The following is an 18,782-nucleotide window of genomic DNA, read 5'->3' as shown; positions in this document are numbered from 1 at the left end:
CCTTAAGAAAGTAAAGACACACATGTGGTTATGATAAGCTCCTCAGACACGTGTCAACACTGTGAAATCCTGAGTGTCGTATGTATCACTCAGAAGGTGTACAAATGCATCTGAAAGGAAAGAAGTTCCCCACAAGTAACAATTTATTTTCACCATAATGTCACCAGCTAGAAGTTAAGCTAATGATAGAATGTACAATATAACCAGTGGTGTAAAGTAACTAAATAGGGTACATTTACTCAGGTACTGTACTAATGGTGTGGTGTTTTTACTTTACTGGGGTATTTACAATTTGCAGTACTTTTAAATGTAATTACATTTCCGAGGGAAATATTGTACTTTTACTCCAATACAAGTATTTGAAAGCTTTAGTTAGTTACTTTGTTTGATTATTATTCAAAACATACAGTAACCACTTCAGCCATTTGAAAATAGCCGATCTACAAGCTCACAATGTGACGCCAACTTTCACTTGTAAACAGAGTATTTCTACATTGCAGTATTGATAGTTTTACTTGAGTAAAACATTTGAGTACTTTATCCACCACTGAGTATACAGTAACAATGACTATTCAGATCATACGTTTCAATCTCTCTCCACCTATAGGCTACATCTAGACAGATATAATTCTGCACGAAATCTAATCTAACAACAAAAATCTAACGGAGGGTCTGTGGCCAAATAAGTGTCAATTTAGGAGTCCTTGACATGAAATGATTTGAGAACCTAATGTGTACTAATACACAAATCTACTAAACTGGTTCATAGCCTACTAGTAAGACGCCTAAGGGCGAGGTCGCGGCCGTCTGGCCAGTGATGTATATCGGACCAGTTAACCATGGCGATCCCTGGTACCCATATATGGAGATCCATGTACTGTATATGGAGATGTGCTGTGAGACCCCAAACATGCTTACTCAGTTATTTGTTATGTGAAAGTCCTAAAACGTCTATGACATCTGACATCATAAATTCAATCCCTTTTATGCCCATATTTATGGAGATCCCTATCTGTACAACCAGCCACACAGATATGGGCTGTCTTCCTCCATATATGGGCATTCCCATATGAAGTCCTGTTAGATATGGGCTTAATGTTGATGACATCAGGGATCTCCATATATGGGCATGAAGGGGATTCTGTTAGTGTGGTTCCCCTGAAATCACAGTGATGTCAGAGCGTGATGTCAGAGCGGAAAACCCATAGACTGTAAAAAAGCATACACGGACAGACGTCCGGACGGACAGAGACATGTGCATTTCTCATACTAAACTGTGACCTTTGGTCGCAATCAAGCCAAGGCAGACAGCCCTACATTGTTGAAAAGCAGTCTGGCGGGTATGCATTTTTTAGCTTGATTTTGGGGTTAGATAACAATAGTAGTCTAAAAATCATTGGCTGCTGTAAATTAAGTAAAAAGAGAATCCTTTGTGGTTTAAAAGCATGCAGCGCATGTAGTGCAGAGCACATTTTGCTTCTCAGGTTCAGCGAGGTGTATGCAATGCATGTTCATTAATATGTTCCTTTACTCATGTTGAGGTGCCTATTCACAGCTTTACAAATAGCATGTGACATTCAGTTTCACACCCATATGAGCCACAGACGAGCAGCCAATGAACGGAAACTTTAAAAATACACACCGAAATGTTCCCGGGAGCTGGGGGCCTGGCCTGATGTGAACCAACTCTGTGTGGCATGTCTTGGATTAAGTGCTTATTGGAACAGAGAGCAGGGTTGGGAGGTAGCAGTTTACATTGAGTTACGCAGTTAAATAACACAATAAATGTAACCTTAATCAGTTAACAAAAACACATAGTTAGTTTAGTTATTATAATGATGAATTACGAAACATATTGATGATAAAATCTTTATACTTAAATATAGTACAAATATTGTAAAATCAAAAACAATTTAATAGTTAAGTTACCTGTTGTGGATTACATTTCAAAACTAATCTTCCCGCAATGTTGTGTAAGGGGGGGCCTAACAACAGCAAGGAAATGGGTCATCTGAAATCTGACAAACACATGCACTTACAAACACGCACGCACGCGCGCACACACACACACACACACACACACACACACACACACACAGTACATAAGAGACAGACAGAGGCAACCAGCCAAGCAGTTAAGATAATTGGACCCCAAACCCAATATTGGCCATCAATCTGAGAATGCCTCAGACAACATATTCATCCTCAGTAATGGAAAATCTGTGTGCAGTGCTCAGTCAGGCTTTGCCCCGATCTCCTCCATTATTGCCCCTCTTTATCCCTCCCATCTGCATGAATTTATGTATGCATTATATAATCATCAGCTATCATGATACAGAACAAGCCCTTAACGCTGTACATGATCGAATTGATTTAAACACTTGACAAGCTGCTGTGCACCTCACATGTGTATTTAGATTTACTTTAACGACGCACCTGTACATTTACAGATGTTTGCATCTGTTGCATTCGCCCTGGTTTTGAGATTTAATTTTAGAGCATCCAGATGGTGGACAAGAGGATTACCATGCTAATGCTTTGTCATCTGCCTCTGCACACAGACTGTCTATGGGGAAATGCATGATGCGGTTACCAGACCCCCTGCTATACCTCGCCGCCCCACTAGAGACACAGATGCCTCAGCGCTGGCGCTGTTCACCTAAAATAGCAGATCTACAAGCTCACAAAGCATGATGATGCCTTGTGAACTTGTAGGTCTGCTATTTTTGAGGAGCGAAACGATGCTGTCACGCAACTATTGTATAGTATAGTAGTAATAACTCAAGCTTTATGGAAAGGAACAATAGGCCTAAATGTGTGTGTGTGTGTTAAGGACTCACATGGGGGCTTTAAGGACAGGATAGGACAGGACAGGACAGCACAGGAGTTTAATCTGTAAACAAACCAATATCTTTCTAAACAAACTAATCTTTGTATTTGATAGAAATGTTTTCTCTCTTCTGGAAACCTTTTACATTTTCTATCCATACATTTCAAGTCCTACCTGGAATTTGAACCCAGCGTCCCGGATGGTAGCATCAAAATGTTTTTTTTTTTTTTTTTGCCTTTATTGGATAGGACAGTAGACTGACAGGAAATGGGGTCGTCTGCCAGGGATCCATGCCTAAGTGGTATGCGCCTGGGCCCTGGACCAGTAGGCCAGCGGGCCATTTTTTTGCATTTGTTTTCTGTTTTATAATACGGACTCCAGGAAGACCAGCTGGGCGCTATGGCACCAGCTAATGAGGTCGAATACAATTTAACATTATATAAGTTCATGAAATCACAAGTCAAAATGTATGAATTTAATGCATAATTAATATTTTGGTTATTAAGTGGCTATCCACAGATGACAAATTGGTTGTCTTTGGCTGTCGGCTTTGTCATGTCAGCCTGACAAGCCAATCCTAGTTAACATTTTAAACACCAGGGTACAAAAAAGTTAATTTTAAATTATTTGGTCCTAATTGTTCGGACAAGAGGTCTGATTGGAAATAAAACTGATCGACAGTGACATGGATTTGTACCAGCAGTAAACCACATCTGGTCATAAAGCCACAAGACTGTCACACAAAAATGGCATTGTAGTCCTACAAAATAAAAGCAAGAGGGACTGCTACGTGGCAACAGAGTGAAAAATAAATTAGCACTGTATTTAGCATGTACTTCAACCAGACACTAGTACCTAGAGAATGCAACAGTATGAAGATTTCATGTAAATTTACTCACCCAGTGTTGGCCAGCTACCATACTACTGGTGTACTCTTTATGCTGTAATATTAAGGGTGAGCGATAAAATAGCAGCCAGGAGAATGAGACTCGCCAAAGACACCAGGAGCTGCCAGCCAGGAAACTGGTGCTGTGGGAACCAACACATGGGCACCGGTCACAAGGACGTCCCACACTAACATACGTGGATCGTAATCAAGAAAGACGCAGGAGCGCAAAGCACCAACGAGCTGGCAGGATGTATGGAGAACCGGGATGACTGGAAGCAACGATGGAGGGCTCGTCTGAGGACGACCTAGAGAGACTCTTTATCAAAATACAACAGCCTGACAAGACCTGAGAAACATTTAAAATGTCTTTATTGGATCCCATAAACTGAAACAATGTGCACAAAATGGCATTCTCTGATGCAAAAAAGTTAAATCTCAATGTATATTAAGAAAATAAGTGTTGCTGTATATTTTAATAAGTGTGAGAGCTAGAGAAGCATCCCCAGATCTATATGACATACTTATGGTTAGGAGCTTAGATGTCCTGAACTTCTTTACCCCAATCAGAAATGGGTTACAACTGTGCATTCAAAATAAATAGAAAACATAAGGAACAATATAAACAAGTCAGGGTCAGAGGAGACAGATTCACCTCCAGCAAACCTGGGATGCATCAAACATAACTTTCAGAATCAAGATAACAGCATCTCTCCCTATAACCATATCAATATACAACGATTTGTCTTGATGTATCTGATTTATAATTTGTCATACGCTAACGCTGGTATCACATACCAAACATAGCTGTAGCTGATCTATAAACTATTTTCAAAATGTTATATTTTTTGAAAATCTTCATCGTATGGCAAATTGTAAATTAAACATTAGACTGATAAATTGCAATATGCACTAAAAAATGCAATAACACAGCATATTATGTTTATTTACCAGTCGGATAGCGTTTTAAAACTAAAACAAGGTAGACTTCTGGTTATGCTGCTTGTGTACTCAGTGGAAGTGGAAGGGGACTTGAAGTGGAACAGGTGACATCTATTTCTTCCTGCCACCGCCGCCTGCCAGAATCATCACCAGCCTCATGAAGATGTTCAAAGTGTCCATGTAAATACCCATGCACCTGTATGGAAAGACAAGATACAAATAAATGAAAGATACATCCATCCATCCCCCATCCCATGTGTCAGAGATCAGATTAGATACTAGTTACTAGTACTGTATTAAAGGAAAATGTAATCTCACGTCTTAAAATATTTGTATGACCAAGTCCTAATGTGCGATTTGTGTATGAAAGGATCCCCCACTTCCACAATCCACACACATAAAAATACGTTTTACTCTTTGTACAGACACAAGATGTAACAATAAATTGAGCCTTTGTTTCTATATGAAATATACCAGACCATTAGAATTTTATGGAGGATGCTTCTGAATGATATTGCTAGTTCGACCACTTCAAATGCCCTAATCTTAAAATAGTAACCAAAAATGCTTGTAGATCTGCAATTTCCGCTGTGCAACATGCTTCCATAGAAGACATGCTGGCTTCTACGGAATCTGAATTACTGAAATCAGTTGTGGCGACTGAGAACTTTAATTCATGCGTATATAGTAATAAAAAAATGTGCAAAGTGCTTTCTGGCATCACGTACGCATTGATGGGGTCATATTTCTGGACACCATAGAGGGGGTAGGTCTCTGCTCTCTTGATGATCTTCTGTGTGTCGTACAGGAGGAAAGCGCTGAACAGCAGCAGACCACCGTAGATGGCAATGGAGTAGAGGCCAGCTCCAAACGCCGAGGTGGGGGGCAGGAACATCGATCCTGGATGGGACATGAAATACATGGGGATGAGAACTGACCAAACAATTCACCCTTTGTTATCCTTCTGATTGGTCCCTGACTGACCAAACTGCAGGCTCTTTTTGCCTTGTCCCGCCTTGGTTCCGCCTTTTTTATGTTGAATTTGCTGTAACATAATCTTTGGAGAAATAAAAACATTTAAAAACATGCCCAGTCACTATTGTAATGGAGGATATGTGAAGGACTGTATAGGGGACTAGTTCAATGTGGGTTTAGCTCTATTCGCCCCCGGGGCGTCGGTCACAACACACAGACAGGAGAGTGAAGAGGGTATATGTGGCTTTACTGAGTCTTTAGGCACAGGTAGGTATGGTACAGGCATGGGTTTGCTGGTAACTGGTGGTACAGCACTGAGTGCGATAATGACATGTGTGTGTGTGGTTCTGCAGTAAACAGACAGGAAACAATAACCAGTATGAGTATAAATACCATTACAAATATATCACAATATATCACATTACTCATTACTGCAATAATAGATTGTATGCAATATAGTAGGCATATACTATACACTGAGGTACACATGTTATCATACTATATATAAAGTTAGGCATGAATATCACTGATTTACAATGAGTCCATTATACCTTCACCATAGACAATAGTAATCAATAAACCTTTCCATACAAGATGCTCAATAAGATCAGATATAACCAATAACTCATATAAAGTATTCACTGCAGTCTGAAGCTGCTCTAAAGTGGCTAAATAACCTTAATTGGACATCAAAGGGCCGACCGCAACTGCGTGACGGCACGTAATGGCGGCGCCCATGAAACACATATGGCCAAACTGACCGCAGACCTGACGTGCTGAATAAGGTGCTAAACAAGTGTTTCACCTGTAGTAAACATTATATGTGTGCACGCTAGTCCCAAACACACTGCTACACGTTACATGACAATATAGAAATACACTAGACATGTGCTTAGGGCACGCATTGTAAACTCTGACATGAAAGGGATGAGGAAATCAATCAGTGTCAATCAAACCAGCGTCGGAGCTAAACAAACACAGAGAAAAACACCCGTAACACTAGTAAGCATGGTAAAAGAATACAGCATACATTACTGAGCTAAATAATACACTTACAATCGTCATGGACGCACACGGGCACATCAGTAGGACTGTACAATAATGAACTGGTAGACGAGCGAATGTATGTGGCTTTCATTCACCGCTACTGGCATGAAATGATGAGAGAGAACCATAATGCATTGTGTCTTAAGGTGGCGCAGGTGAATAGCGCTCACCGTTCTTAAGGTGGTAATGATTAAGGTGGTCAGTTGGGAACTAAAGGACAATAATAAATAGTCAACTTAGATCAGGCTTGGAACCTTTCTAACAACTATACTGCACCTGAGAGGCTCCTTTTTACTGAAACCAAGTTTACAATGAGAATTGAATACACCGAATAACAATAAAAAGCAACTGAATTTCTGTGGTAGTGGATGGAGAGAAAGGACTTTTGTCCCACCTAGACACAGCAACCAATAGGTGCGAAGAGGGGCGGGACAATGGGCGGGACTTGACAAAGGGTGAATTAATAATCGACCCTGAAAACTGACAAAATCAAATGTTTCATCCACAAATCATCCATGTGTAACTAACAATTAGGAACACTGAGGATTTCACGGTGTACATTATGGTTTCAGGCTGTTCAAAAGGAAGATAAACAGAGTTCAGATTCAATTCAAAGGGCGGTGTTGGAAATTAATTCTGAAATGTAATAACACTAACCCAGTGTCTCCCAAACATTTTTGCCCATGACCCAAAAGAGAAATTAGACATTTGCCCCGGTACACCCAAACTAGTGAATACAGCAGATCTACAAGCTCACAGCGCGAGGGCCACCACACTGTGAGCTTGTAGATTGGCTATTTTCACTATTTCTTAAACATATGTTTTCAAATTCATGGAATTTCTTATTAGATCATCTATAAACAAAACCTTAGCTTTTTGGGGAATGTACAGTATTTTGAAAATATTTTGAAATAATAATAATTTAAAAATAAATAAATAAAATAATAATAAGGGACCCATAAAAATGTGTCCGTGACCGACAAATGGGTCCCGAGCCACTATTTGGGAAACGGTGCACTAACCAATGGAGGAGGCGAAGACCACTCCGAAACCAACAGCCAGTGGCCCACCCATGTAGAGGAACTTCTCACTAGGGGCACACATGGCCACCGTAGAAAGGCCACCCACGATGCCCGCTGTGTACCAAGCGGCCCTCAGCATCAGGGGTCCTCCCAGAAGAGTGAGGGGGGCGATGACGGCACCCATTACACCTTTTATCAAAGCAGTGGAAAAACAAACAAATGGGTCATTCAAAACAACACTCAAAGTGCATCTCTCATCTGTTGTGGCCTTCAGTAGCAGTAGGCAGCCACTGCCATCTAGTGTTCAAATGAAGTAAAACCAAGGACAATGTAACATGGTCAAAATCACATGCCATTTTGACCAATTATCTCAATAGTGATATTGTGGGGATGAGAGCTTCCACAAAATATTTACACAATGGGACTTTTGATAAAAATGAATAATGGTTAATGTAGCATTTAAAAGTAGTAACAAGTATATCCAAAATCTCAGTCTCATAATATTATACAGGACTGATTAATAAATGTAGTAAAATATCTAAATTACCTGCATGCAACATCCAGGCAAGATGTTTAGGCATCGGACTCTGCTCATATGAAATGGACCTGACCAACATGCCAGCTCCAATCATGGCGGCAAACGTAGCTCCAATTGCCTGAGTTATAAAAAAAAGGATTAGATAAAGATTATTGTAATCAAACACTATGTATAAAATACAGCAATTCAGAAATGAATAACCCATAAATATCAAGTCAGGTTATTTCCACCTGTCACCACTGTTAGCGCACAGTTGATTGCATACATTCTGTTATTCAGTAGCTTCTTCTATGTCAAGTCCAAATTAAAAAACAAAAACAACTAACCACAGAATGTTGTTAAAACAATCTTAGCTTTAAAATGAAAATGTAATGTTTCTTTCTTTTGGTGTGTGGAAAAAAAGGGGAGTGGAAGTGAGTGAGGCGTTTCTATGGAGATTGATATTTTTAGTTGCGCATAAAAGATCTGGTGTATCCCAGTATGGGGAAAAGTGACAGATAACCGACAATATGCTTATGTGAGTGAAATGTCACCAATTTTTCTTCATTATTAAACATCTATCACTTCGGAATGGATCAAATTAAATGGAGCCACAGCAATGTTCTCCTCACTTTGTAGCAGCTCTCACTCTGGTCAACAACTACCAGAAATGCAGGACAACCAGCTGAGTCTGAGACTACTCGGAGTCGGAGTGTGTTTAAAATATTTAACTAAAAAGCTTGTAGATCTGCTATATTCACTGAAGACATTTGTTGAAGAGAGAAAAAGTGGACCAAGTATAGAGCCCTGAGGGACCCTGGTTAACTACAGTTAGTTAACAAGTGGCTAACCAATAAGTGATTAAAAGCATATTCCAGTCGTTTTGTTTTGTGGCCAACCGTTGACATCAATGTGTTCTGGTGAGGATTCTGTAAGAACTAAATCAGACTCTAAAGGGCCTCATACTGTACATTAACCCTGTGAACCCCAGCATCCCTATGTATTCAGTGAGTGAAGGATTTACCAGCCAAGAGCCCCTCATCATCAGACCCATGAGTGCTGGGGTCCTGCTCACTGCAACAGCTGACATGGCCGTCATTCCAATGCTGCCGGCAAAATACATGTAGGTGGAATGGATTCTGTCCTTGACGTACTGGGGCCAGATCCTGTACAGAGAAGACAGAACAAGTGTCCTTGAAATGAACAGGAAATCAAACTCTTACAACACAGTCAAATCCAGAGTGTGTTACTGTTAATTCATCCTTTTTTAACTCTGAGCGTAAACATGGAACCAAACGGGCGGTTCCATTTTGCTCACTCTCAAAATAAAAAGAATACTGTTAAATTAACATTGTCACATTAAAAGTGTACAGGCGTAAAAGAGTGAGTGAAATTATTTTTCATACAAGCTCCCAGTGTTTTGCAGTTACAGAATATTAAATATTATAGAAAGAAAGTCAGATAACAGGACAACAATATCGAATTATACACGAGGTGCATGCTCTGTATGATATATTTTATCCATTTGTACCAATCCAAGCCTGAAAACTGGGCTTGGAGGGATTGGTTTAACACTTACATTGCTTTCTCAATGGCACCGATTTCATTCGACATGCCCAGTCCATAGTAACACAGAGCACCAAGGCCTACGGCAGCACCACCAGCCAGGATCATTCTGCCCATGCTGTCAACTGTGAATAAACAGAGGGGGAAATATTCACACACCAAGCAATACAGTACTTTTTTTTTTTTTTTTTTAAAGATTTGTTTTTGGGCTTTTTATGCCTTTATTTGACAGGACAGTAGACCGACAGGAAATGGGGAGAGAGATGGGGAATGACATGTGGCAAAGGTCGACCGGATCAGGAATCGAACCGGCGACGCCAGCAGGCATCATAGCCTAATATGTGGTATGCGCCTTGACCACCAGGCCAGCGGGCGCCCCAATACAGTACTTTTCAATGAGTTTTTGAGCGGTGGTCACACCGTCTCCATAGCGTGGCCGTGTGTGTAGGTATGTATGTTTGTTTGTTTGTATGTATGTATGTGGGTGGGTCTGTATGTAGCCTCAAGCCTGTGGTGTAGTACCTTTTATGAACACACATGTTAAGGGAGGGGCGCTGTTCTCAGGCCAGGCACACACACACACGCACACACACACACACACACACAGGGGGAGGGGGGTTGGTGGGTAAACCACCGCTCAGTTCACACGGGTGTGATTTTTATACACAGGCTTGGTTGAATGCTCATTTCTGTTTGGTCAGTCACGGCATTCAGTCTGTTATTTCTTGATGGCAGGCCGGCCGCTAAAGTAGGAAAAACAGGCCGGAGACAGAGACTGCAGACCTGAATCATTGTCAGTGTTTCGTTTTACAATAAAGAATGTTTTTTAAAACATTCGAGGCAAGAAATACATTAGCCAGGAGTAGAAACAAGTGTTCATGTTTACTTTTAATGGCAGTATCTGTGGCTGGCTCGAACGCTGCTTCTTTCAGCTGGTCTTTGGTGGTCCTCCCCCGACGGAAGCCAAATCTGGCCTTTGTGGAATAACCCTGGAGAAGGAACAAGTCAGATCTATTACATTACATTACATGTCATATGAGAACACGATCGCCATGATTATCAACCCCTTCTATCCACCAAGGATTAACCCATTAAGACAGGGGTCTTCAATATTTTCAGGCCAAGGACCCCTTAGTTGAGAGAGAGATGAAGCAAGGACCCCCACAACCTTTTCATAGATTCCGTATAGTTTCATTGTTTGACAGCACAATCATCATTGTATTTTGGATTCATGTCAATTTGTGTTTTCAAATATCTAACCACTTGAACGGTCAATACTTAATAAACTTAATCTTTCACTCTGTACTTACTGTAAACTGCTCTTTTCCCCCTCTACACCAAACCACTTTGCCGATAACAGCCGATCTACAAGCTGCGAGGCGTTGTGAGCTTGTAGATCTGACCATTTGGCTAAAGTTCTCAGAATATGGACGCTAGTGTTCAAGTGGTTAATATAAAAAAGGAGATTTGGAGGACCCCCAGTAACTCTGAGGAGCCCCTAGGGGTCCCGGACCCCCTGTTTAGTTCTCAAACTATGTATTTAGCCCCATTTGGAAATGTTTTGTGCCGTGAACTTCCCAGAAGGGAAAATGGATCTAATCATAAAAAGCTATTTTTGAAGAATAGCCAACGCTAAATTCGAAAATGATACAGACGCTTTCCCGGTTTAACGGATTAAAGCAACACATTTGAGCACCAGATTACACTGAAATCCACAGGAAACATTGTGTGTGCCTGTGAATTAACAACTTCAGTTGAGTTGATTCACAGGCACACACCATGTTTTGCATGCATAATTCAACTTTGTTTATGACAGTGAATGCCTGCCGTTTGTTCCAAGAAAGGTGTTACTAGCTGCTGTATGTGTTTAGCAGACATTTGTATTATATTTTGACACTTGGTTTAGCAATGCAAACGTTATGTTTTCTCATGCCAGTAAAGCTTCTTTGAATAAAAAAAAAAGAAAAGAAAAGCAAACGGAATTAAAATCATATCATCTGTAGATCACGGTCAGCCTTTTCAGCTACATGTTAGTGTTATGGGTTATATAATGAGGCATCTATACTGTAGGTACACGACCACTCCATTATGGATGGGACGATAAGCGATATTATCGTTTACCGTGATAAAAAACACTCACGATAATCGTATCGCGGAGTTTAAAATTATCGTCCTCCGTCATGCACTAGGATCAATTCACCTTTTATTTGCCGAGCTGCATATCCTAATATCCGGTACCACTTAAACGCTCTACAATTGGTAAAAGGTACTTATAATATACGTACTTAAACTTAATACAGCCTTTTTCACTCTCTATCAATTAAATGTCTTTGCCAAAAAATAGCCGATCTACAAAGCTCTGTAGATCTGCAATTATTTGGCAAATATTCCACCACAGGATAATGGATTTTGATTATCGCGATAATATCGTAAATGGCGATTTCTTTCGTTACAATAATCGTGATATGAAATGTTCATATCATCCCATCCCTACACTCCATATACAAATACATGGCACATTCCTAGGCTTTGTTATTCCTGTTTTGAGTTCAATAATCACAGGAAAAAGCAAGGTCTTATGCACACCTCAGAGACAGGTGTGTACTGCGTAGACAGGGAGTTCAATAATCAGCAATTGCTTATCAAAGTCCTTAACTAATAAATTAATAATCTGAAAAATCTAATCATGAAGACAAAGAGCTCACCACCCACCTCCTCAAAGATGAAAATAGATCCTATAACCTCTCAATTGACTATTAAGTGGTTTCCCTACCCTTATTTGGCTCGATTCTCATGGACAAATGTGGACAAAAGTGTGACAACTACTGATTTGACAAGGCATTTGTAGAATTGGCTTGAGGTCTTCATTTTAAGCCAAAGGGGTGCAGGCCACCTTGGACAGTTCTGGAAGCACCACCGATGAAGTGGGTGTATTCTCTGAGCAGCTTATATAATGACTCAGATAACATGTGTGCTCACAAAATAAGTTTAAACTTTAAACATGTCTTTGTTAAAGCATAGCAGCAGTCAAACACATTGTTGTTTGTTTGACTTCTGCTTTGTATTAAAAGTTTAAATGCAATACATTTAAAACGTGTTGCATGTGAGGATGTTCCCTTCATTTGATTCTGCATGTTCGAGAATCTGCCCCCGTCATTATAATCCAGTTGAGCGCATGTCAATCCTATTGTGTGTGAACCATGACTCAGATGTTACTGTATATTAGGGATGGGACGATACGCGATATTATCGTTTATCGTGATAAAAAACACTCACAATAATCGTATCGTGGAGATTTAATTTATCGTGATATCGTCCTCCACATAAACCCTCTATAATTGGTAAAAGGCACTTATAATATACGTACTTGATAGTCGTTTTTTTCCACTCTCTATCTAATGTCTTTGCCCAAAAATAGCTGATCTACAAGCTCACAACGCGACGCGACACGTTGTGAGCTTGTAGATCTGCTATTTTTTTTTGGCAAATGTTCCGCCCCAGGATAATGGATTTTGATTATTACGATAATATCGTAAATCGCGATTTCTTTTGTCACAATAATCGTGATATGAAATGTTCATATGGTCCCATCCCTACTGTATATTACCTGATGAGGCTTTAGCAGGGGTGGACAAGCCTTCAGGGTGGAACTTCTCAGGGCAGGGGACAGGGTGCCACCGTGAGTCAGCATGGGACGCAGCCCAGCCACCCCGGGGAGACTCCTCAGGCATGTCAGCCTCGCCACCAACATGGTCAATGATCAGCGTGTTCTATATCACTCTGTCAATAAAGAAATAAGCACAATGAATGCGTCAAAAGATTTTTTGAGGCATTCGTTTTACTTTACTGGAGTATTTTCCAATTTATCCAGTAGGCCTACTTTTACTTCTACTTTAAGTCCACTACATCTCAGAGACAAATATTGTGTATAGCCTATATATTTGTAGGCCTATTATTATTATTTTTACACCACTAAAATTATTAGAGAACTTTAGTTATTTTGTAGATTTGGATTATTAAGCACTTCAGGCCTATTTAACTTTGGCTATATGAGTATTTCTACATACATTGCAGCACTTTTATTTAAGTAAAACAATGTGGGGTACTTTTACCACCACTGGTCAAAACAATACATAACAATGATAACATCATACAATTGCATAATAATAAATACATGATTACATCTCTATTAGATACATATTTTAGCTCGTTAAACAGTAATAGTAAACCAGGTTATTCAATGTAGCCTTACACATGTATTGGAGAACACTGTGTAACGCCTAGCCTTAACCTTAACAGTAAGCTAGCTAGCTGGCTATTATTAATTTATTCTTTGGACAGCGACTTCAGAATGGCGTATATAAAACACATCAACTGTTAAATACAACACAATACTGTATATTGCACATTTGCTCATTTCAACACGATAAAAATGCTAAAATAAGAGCCCGTGTTGTTACATACCAAGAGAGCTGTTTCACCTTTTACGACAGTGCGTTGCTAACTAACTGACGCAATTGTTTTGCAACCTTCCTGAAAATTCTTCTGTCCCATACATTGTACGTCATCATTAAGGCACAGACGATGGGTGTTGTAGTTCATTGAGACTGCTGAAAACTACAGTTTCAGAGAGGTCGTCACTCGTCAGTGCAGTGAGTGAGAGATGTATTTGACTTTTGAATAAGTTACTTAAAATGTAACTTGGTGCTCAGACTGCTCACTCACTAAGCTTCAACTTACATTAGGCCTACTGTAAGATATTATTATTATTGTTGTTGTTGTTGTTGTTGTTATTGTTGTCGTCAGCTTTTTATATCATTTTGTAATCAATAAAAATTAAATACTATTAACACATTTCTTGGCTAGCAAATTAGTTCACAGGCAGCTGTTTGGTTTTTATTCAGAGCAAAAAACTTTAGTCAATGAACAATTTTGGCCACTAGGTGGTGTTCTTTTCCCTTCTTTACATCTTCACAACGTCCATACATGGCTTTTTAATCACTTTAAAACGTAAATAAATGAAAGATATTTGTTTAATGTCCAGGCGGCAACCTATATCTGGGCAATGTCTGCAAGTTTTGTCATTTTCCCTGAAGTTTCATATAGGAGTAATAGGACAGGACAACTTCATATACAAAGGAGTTAGTTGTCACTGTCAATGTGCCTCATGTCAAGACTTTTTTGGGGGGGACCACAGCCACAGCACGGTTTTGAATGATCCATGCGGTGTCCTTGCCATTCAGTTTAGACAGATTGGAGAACAAGCGCACAGGGGAGAGTAGCCCGTATGATCACTTCATGTTATGATAGCTAGCCCCCCACAGAGAACTTTAGAACATGTTTTCGTCTAAGTTTTCACCGGGGCAATGCATGGTAAACATTTCTTTTGGATTTGATCTTTTGATTCTTTTGTCTTAAAAGTGAAATAGCCGGCCATAGGCATAATACTGCGAAGTATTAACGACATGGAATTAACTTTCACCTGGAGACCTGCGCTGAGGAAAGCCTGACCACTTGTATGGATATCATGTGGGATGGATGGATGCTTCTTCACAGAATGGTGTGTACAGCTTTATTGCATGGATAGCAATAGAATAGCATAGGGCTGCTGTATCAGTATTTTGTTTATGAGAAGATATTTAATTTGCAATACACTTTGTTGTTGTTTATTATTATTATTATTATTATTTTGAGAGAGAGAGAGAGAGTAGCTACAATCCTTACTTTAGTAAGTCAAATTAGCTGTATAGTGCTTCAAAATATATGGGCTCCACTTTATAACCTAATGTCAAAATGTGGCTTGTGGCATGCATGCAGAGACTGTAGGCCAGTGGTGGGGGAAAGTAGCCTACTCTTATTATTAAAAAGAATTAAAGGACTATGTAAAAGTACACAAGTATTGGCAACAAAATATATTTACAGTAGCCTACCAAAAGTAAAAGTACTCATCATGTAGAACGGTCCATTTCACAATAATATTCTTGGATTAGTGATGCATTAATGTCTTCATCACTTGTTCACTAATGTTGCTGCTGGTACCATCATTATTTTATGCTGGGTAGCTTATTTTAACGATAGGCTACATCATCATTTATCACTTCACGTATGTTTTGTCATATTAATCTACATTTGCTAAGTAACTATAACTAGTATGGTACCGTAAAAATATAAAATAGGCTATTAAAAAATCATAATTCTATTTAAGTACAGTACTTAAGTACACCACTGCTGCAGGCTATATCTACTGATGTCTGACATCTCTGAATGTCCCACTCAGTACAGTTCTGTCTGTCTGTCTGTCTGTCTGTCTGTCTGTCTGTCTGTCTGTCTGTCTGTCTGTCTGTCTGTCTGTACTTGAGAGTAACATTACCGGCATCAAAATGTACTTAAAGTCTCAAAAGTAAAAGTACTCAGTATTCATAAAGTACTAGTCAAGTTTCATCAATCTTTTGAAAAGAGCATATTTACAAATGTCTGACATGTATATGGGTCTGAACAGAAGTGCTTAATGTAGGCCTATCTTTTGTAATAATAATCCAAATCTATAAAGTAGCTATGGCAACTAAAGTTTTCAAATAAACGTAGTGGAGTAAAAGTACAATATTTGGATCCTGGATGTAGTGGAGTAGAAGTAAACGTATTGAAAATTGGAAATACTAAAGTAAAAATATGCCAACCCTGTACTACTCGAGTAAATGTACTTAGTTACTTTACACCACTGTCTGTCTGTCTGTATGGGTCTCATTGATTACAGTTGAAATACTTAACTGCCCCAGATGGGGTACACGACAGGACGTGCTCCGTGGGTGCATGTTTCTCAGTTTCCACTATAATAGTACAGTATTTTATCACACCTACCACTCTGCAAGAAGAAGTGTATAATTAGAATGCCACGTTAATGTCGATTTGCCAGCACGCATCAGTCAATTGGAAAGCAAACTTTGCAAGTTTGTGGTACATGAGGTATGGATATAGCAGGCCACATTCTTTGTGTAGTTTGGAATTTGCAGACAAACAGAGAAGGAGTGGTGAATGGTGCCAATAAGAATTGATGCGCCGAGTTGCATACCAGCATGATGCTGTGCTGACAGCTTAGCCTACCATAGCCTATACTTGTAGCCTGTTGTTCTCAAATATTTTCATGTCATGGAGCCCAAAATGTATAAGTATATTTAACCTCGGAACCACATTTAAAAAGAATTCGCGCCAGGGACTCCCATAAGAAAAAAACTTCTGTAATAGAGGGTATGTGCGTGACATTATCATCATACCCGGAAGTTATGCAGGAACGCCTACTGAGTGTCAAAAGAAATAATACTTTCTGGCCTTGACAGCCCATACATCCAAACAGAAAAGCCCTATCTGATTGCATTAAACAACAAAACTCACTTTGCCACTCGATTTGCCAGCCGATTTGCCATTCACTTTATTCATGCGCATATAGCCTCTATTTTCTTTCAAAAATAGCCAATCTACAAGGGCAGAACCCATTGCACCGCAAGCGATAGTCGCTGGGGACCCCCTAGAACCCCCTCAAGGACCCCACCCTACTTTGAGAACCACAGGTCTACAATACACAATGAATGAAAGTGGCTTTTGGCTGGCTCGCCTGCTGGCTGGCTTGTGTCGAATTTGCCTTCACAACACTGACAATAAAGGGGTGGCAGATATTAAAAGCATTTATAACAAGATGATAAATGGTACAGTCAGCAGTATAATGGCGGTCTGGTTATGAGCAGATGATCAAACGTGTCATATGCCTCAGTGGTTTGTGAATATTTTAAAATGTCAGCTTATGGCCATTTCAACACAGCTTGAGAGTTTGGTACAACAAGCTGAGATAATTGGAGCACTGTAAAATCCTGAGCGTTAACAAATGTAACCAAATGGATCCATTTCTTTACACTTTCAGAGTTACAAATGGATACATTGACTCTGGTAATTTTACTGTGTGTAAGATTACATGTACAAGGAGATGACGCATCACTAGGCTTGTATTGATGATTAATTGTCGATGCTGACATTATTTGTTTGCCTTCAAATCACATTTGATTAGACCAATTACTGCTATTTTAAAAACCACATTTCACTTTCACATATTCTTTATTGATTATTACTTCTAGGCAACTTTGCTATTTCACTTGTAAGAGACCACACCTCTGCTCAAGTTGAACAAAATGCATCAAACAAAAAGTGATGTGTATGTGTACAGTATGTAATGATGAGGAGCCAGAGGTAGGGTGAGACTCAGGGTGCGGGTAGTCTCAGGAGCAACGGCACGGTACTGTAGCTCTGCTCAGAAGCAGCTGACTGACACCTCGACTCCGACACTTCCCTGCCCTGGGTTCCTGGAGGATGGAGAAAAACAAGGTTAGGAGAGCAATAACTGGAAAACGATTAAGTGGTTAGGGTTAGGGAGGGAGGGAGGGCGTTTGAAACTTACGATTGCAGATACAAACAGGTAAGGGAGACAATCACAGGTGCTTGCAATGTGGATTGGCCAGGAAACAGTGAGGCAGGTGTATGATAAGGTGATAGTGAACGGAGAGTGGCAAGGATGAGATACGTTAAATAACATTATAGAAGCAAAAAAGCAGGGAAAACCTCAGGTAGATGCTTGCAAGAATGTAATATTTTCCAGACACCAGATATGATTGAATACTTTATTAGTCAGAAATGTAAACAGCACGTGGTACAGTCAGACAGGGCTAAAAGGACAACACAAAAAAGTCCTGGGGAATTGTTCCCACTGTGGTTCTATGTATTCAATTAATCAACATAGCATAAAAATAACACAATATTACATGTCATCAACAAATACAAAACACTATTATGTAAAGAGGAGAAAAAGGAAAAACAAATGAAAAATGAATGACACCCTATTTCTATGGGAAATTGCATTTAGCTCCCCTCCTTTTTCAGGCCAGTTTTGAAAGAAACCAGTGATTGACATTTTTTAAAGGACCTACACCATGAATTTTCACTTTTTCTATTTTA

The 18,782-nt window shown here is 39.7% G+C and overlaps 1 protein-coding gene across 1 annotated transcript; it reads right to left on the bottom strand.

Moving 5' to 3' along the window:
• Positions 1-4,071: 4,071 nt before the first annotated feature.
• On the bottom strand, positions 4,072-14,301 carry ghitm (growth hormone inducible transmembrane protein). The gene is made up of 9 exons (XM_080747754.1): positions 14,250-14,301; positions 13,393-13,565; positions 10,672-10,774; positions 9,799-9,910; positions 9,244-9,385; positions 8,250-8,358; positions 7,703-7,891; positions 5,387-5,558; positions 4,072-4,854 (listed from the first exon to the last, which is right to left on the bottom strand). Exons 2-9 carry the CDS (start codon positions 13,534-13,536, stop codon positions 4,770-4,772), a joined length of 1,056 nt encoding a protein of 351 aa, XP_080603880.1. The 5' UTR covers positions 13,537-13,565; positions 14,250-14,301; the 3' UTR covers positions 4,072-4,769.
• Positions 14,302-18,782: the final 4,481 nt, after the last annotated feature.

The sequence above is a fragment of the Nannobrachium achirus genome, assembly GCF_963921795.1.
Source record: "Nannobrachium achirus genome assembly, chromosome: 18".
Lineage (NCBI taxonomy): Eukaryota > Metazoa > Chordata > Actinopteri > Myctophiformes > Myctophidae > Nannobrachium > Nannobrachium achirus.
The sequence above is the reverse complement of the archived record's forward strand: the minus strand, read 5'-3'. Positions and strand labels throughout refer to the sequence as shown.

Excerpts from the sequence above, each read along its gene's own strand:
- ghitm (XM_080747754.1), bottom strand. The coding sequence starts at position 13,536 with ATGTTGGTGGCGAGGCTGACATGCCTGAGGAGTCTCCCCGGGGTGGCT. Across the intron at positions 8,359-9,243 it reads TGATGAGGGGCTCTTGGCTG|GCAATTGGAGCTACGTTTGC; the intron begins GTAAATCCTTCA and ends TTTATAACTCAG. Across the intron at positions 4,855-5,386 it reads AAATATGACCCCATCAATGC|GTGCATGGGTATTTACATGG; the intron begins GTACGTGATGCC and ends CTTTCCATACAG.